This window comes from Etheostoma cragini, chromosome 3 (genome assembly GCF_013103735.1).
Source record: "Etheostoma cragini isolate CJK2018 chromosome 3, CSU_Ecrag_1.0, whole genome shotgun sequence".
In the NCBI taxonomy this organism is placed as follows: domain Eukaryota; kingdom Metazoa; phylum Chordata; class Actinopteri; order Perciformes; family Percidae; genus Etheostoma; species Etheostoma cragini.
Genome location: NC_048409.1, coordinates 10,098,853 through 10,102,865, shown reverse-complemented (window position 1 = coordinate 10,102,865; position 4,013 = coordinate 10,098,853). Strand labels below are relative to the sequence as shown.

At 40.0% G+C, this 4,013-nt stretch overlaps 1 protein-coding gene across 1 annotated transcript; it reads left to right on the top strand.

Moving 5' to 3' along the window:
• The first annotated feature begins 387 nt into the window (after positions 1-387).
• On the top strand, positions 388-3,719 carry LOC117942132 (extracellular calcium-sensing receptor). The gene is given in 6 exon segments (XM_034867458.1): positions 388-479; positions 612-891; positions 987-1,559; positions 1,936-2,058; positions 2,257-2,371; positions 2,815-3,719. Coding segments are annotated over 6 exon segments (2,088 nt in total).
• Positions 3,720-4,013: the final 294 nt, after the last annotated feature.

Genomic DNA, 4,013 nt, shown 5'->3' with positions numbered 1-4,013 from the left:
TTAAACTGAGAAGATTGCTGGACATTTGACTACTGTATAATGTGTCTGTGTGTTCACCCAAAAGTACATTTTGTGGGGGTCCGATATTGTGTGTGCTTGTATGCTAGATGGTGTGCATATTGTGTTTTTTGAAAACCTGTTGTACAAATGTTGCTGTGCTCTGTGGGAAATCAATCAACCTTTTATGAAGTGTGGAGGTCTACCTGCATCCGGCACAGTTGTTATAAGAGCTGTGTCCACACCTCTATCAAATGATGCCAAGCAAACATGCATGAGCTGCAGAGAGCTATTATCCAAACACTGTCTGTCCTTTACCTGAATGGAGCTTCTGGCTGTGAATTGTTCAGTAGGTTTGACATGCCAAGTTTGTACAAGCGGGGAGACATCATGATTGGGGGGATTTTTCCCGTTTTCAACAAAGAGTTACTAAGTAGCACTTCTACATTCAAGAGCAAGCCACTTGGAGTGAAGTGTGAAGGGTAAGATTTAACACATTTGTCTTACTTCGTACGTGACCATTTGATCCTGTTTTATACACATGCCAATGTATGTACATGGACAGCAGCAGCACTGTAATTTACAACCTGTTTCAATCACCGATACCTTTTTAGATTTGACCTGAGAGCTTTTCGATGGACCCAAATGATGATATTTGCAATTGAAGAAATCAACAAAGATCCTGCTCTCCTCTCAAATATATCTCTTGGCTATAGGATCCTTAACTCTTGTGCATCTCCTACAAATACTATACGTGCTGCAATAACACTGGCTAGTGGAACAGAGAAAAATGAACTGAATTGTCATCCAGCTTTATCTGCCCTCATAGCAGAGTCAGGATCCTCTCAGTCTATAGCTGTGGCTGGAACTCTTGGACCATTTGGTCTGCCAATGGTAAGAGATTAAATGATAGGTTTATTTTTAATTAGAGTTGTGTGATATTAAATGCTTTTTTAGTTTTTGTGACATTTTTGATGTTATTTTTATAGGTAAGTTACTTCTCAACATGTGTCTGCCTAAGTGACAGAGCTAAATACCCTACATTTTTTCGGACAATCCCAAGTGACTACTTCCAGGCAAAAGCTTTGGCAGCACTGGTCAAACATTTTGGCTGGCAGTGGATTGGGGCCATACAGTCAGACAATGATTATGGGCGAAGTGGTATCCTGGCTTTTACTTAGGAGGTTAAAAAGCTGGGGGTTTGCATTGCATTTGTGGGTTCAATTCTACGTACATACACTATGGATAAAATTCAGCATGTTGTGGAAATGATCAAGCAGTCGACTGTCAAAGTCATTCTTGCTTTTGTTCCAGAGGGTGACTTTTACCCTTTGATGAAGGAGGTTGTGAAACAGAACATTACAGGAATTCAGTGGATTGCAAGCGAGGCCTGGATAACAGCAACTCGACCCTCCACACCTGAAATCTACCAAGCTTTTGGTGGAACCCTAGGATTTGTAGTGCAAAAGATGGCTATTCCAAATCTACAAACATTTCTTACAGGCATTAACCCTTATACTGATCCAAGTGCAGCCTTTGTGAGGGACTTCTGGGAGATTATGGTTGGCTGTCAAGCTGTTTTACCTGGGGAACACACAGGTACTGAGGCATCTCATAAAATATGCAAAGGCAATGAGACATTAATGAATTCCCAGAATGTGTTCTTCAATGTAACACAGCTCAGAGTGGCCTACAATGTGTATAAAGCAGTTTATGCCATTGCACATGCCCTGCATCACCTGGTATTTTGTCAGCCAGTTGGAGAAACAAATACGAGGCCATGTTTGAATATATCACAAATTCAGCCCAAAGAGGTGAGAAACAAAAAGTAAAATTTACAATATCTCCTGCAAATTAGCAATGAATGTATCTGTATAAATTAGTTTGTCAATATGAACACGTAGAAATGTCTAATAATTAATCTGTTCCTTTTCTCAGGTCACTGATCAGCTACAAAAGGTGCATTTTAGGAATCAGTTTGGTGATGATGTATTTTTTGATGTCAATGGTGACTTTCCTGCTTCTTATGATATTATCAACTGGCAGTTGATAGATGGGCAGGTGCAACATGTTACACTGGGTAATTTTGTATCAACTGCTAATGGTGATTATAAGGTCAGCATCCAGGAAGAAGACATTGTGTGGAGGACAGGGAAAACGGTATTTGTAAAGACTCATTTGGACACAAATAAGATTAATCTAATATAACTGCACTATTGTTAAATGTTTTTGTTTTTTTTGTTTCCTCAGGTTCCAAAGTCGGTGTGCTCTAATGTTTGTCCAGTAGGAACTAGACAAGCTCAAATGAAAGGAAAACCCAACTGCTGTTTTGACTGTATCCAATGTGCTGATGGAACTATAGCAAACTCAACAGGTATGAAAGCATAGAATATAATACCCAACCATACAAAATCCAATATCATAGCATGTAGGGGGCAGCTGTGGCTCAGTGGTAGAGCGGTCGCCTGCCAATTGGAAGGTTGAGATAACCTCGATTCTGCGCCATCGATGTGTGTGAGTGTTTACCTGATGAGCAGGTGGGACCTTGCACGGCATCCTCGGCCACAGTGTATGAATGTGTGTGAATGGTGAATGGTTCTTGTACTATGTAAAAGTGTAGAAAAGCGCTATATAAGAACTGTCCATTTACAGTCCAAGTATTTATTATTTGCATATATTTTATGTTAAAAATATTACCGTTACTGCACCATATTGAATTGTCTATTTTTAATTGTATTTTTTACTTAAGTTTATAATTATTTTCTGCAAATTTAACATCCAGACAAAGAATTGATTAGTTCTGATCATGTTCAACAGGTGCAACCGACTGCACACCATGTCCACATGAATACTGGTCCAATGAGAAGAAAGATGAATGCATTCCTAAAGCAATTGAGTTTCTGACATATAACGAGCCGATGGGAATAGCTATCACAGTTGTATCCCTGTTTGGTGCCTCCCTGTCACTGGCCATGATGATGGTCTTTATCCACTACAGAAAGACTCCTTTGATAAAAGCAAGCAACTGCGAGCTGAGTCGTTTCCTGTTGTTTTCTCTTTTTTTGTGTTTTCTCTGTCCACTCACTTTCATCGGCAGACCCACAGTCTGGACATGCATGCTGCGCCACACAGCTTTCGGAGTGACATTTGCACTTTGTATATCATGTGTCTTGGGAAAAACAATTGTTGTTGTTACAGCTTTCAAAGCCACATTTCCTGGCAACAAATTTGTAGGAAAGTTTGGTCCGGCACAGCAAAGGATGATAGTTTGCTCCTGCACTTTTATTCAGATGATAACATGTGTGTTGTGGCTTAAATTAAGCCCGCCTTTCCCAGACATGGTTTTCAGATACAGCAATAAGAAGATTGTTTTAGAATGCAACACAGGCTCTGAGGCGGCTTTCTATGCAGTGCTGGGGTACATAGGGATCCTTGCAATACTGTGTTTGGTCCTGGCATTTCTAGCAAGAAAGTTACCTGATAACTTTAATGAAGCCAAATGTATCACTTTCAGCATGCTAATATTCTGTACTGTCTGGATCACCTTTATCCCAGCGTACTTGAGCTCTCCTGGGAAGTTCACTGTAGCTGTGGAAATATTTGCAATTTTGTCTTCGGCATTCGGCTTATTAATTAGCATTTTTGCACCTAAATGTTACGTAATATTGATCAAGCCAGAGAAAAATACCAAGAAGCATGTCATGGGAAAAACTTTTAACTAAATGCTAGTGCTACTATTACCTTGTACATAACTAGTGCAGTACCCCTTAAAAGTATACCGGAATGTGTCCTGACTTTTTTTTTTTTATTGCAGCTTTTTCGAGAACTGCTAACCCAAATAACTTTACACTTGACATTGCGCTTCATTAGGTCCTGAGCAATACGCCTGCCATAGCTGCGCCACCTAGCATTGCTAGAACATATTTTCCAACAGCTACTTTTGTAGGATACCAAGTCCCCCAAACCGTGAAACAAGGTTGTTTCCTACCCAGTCAAATGCCTGCTAAAAGCGTTTC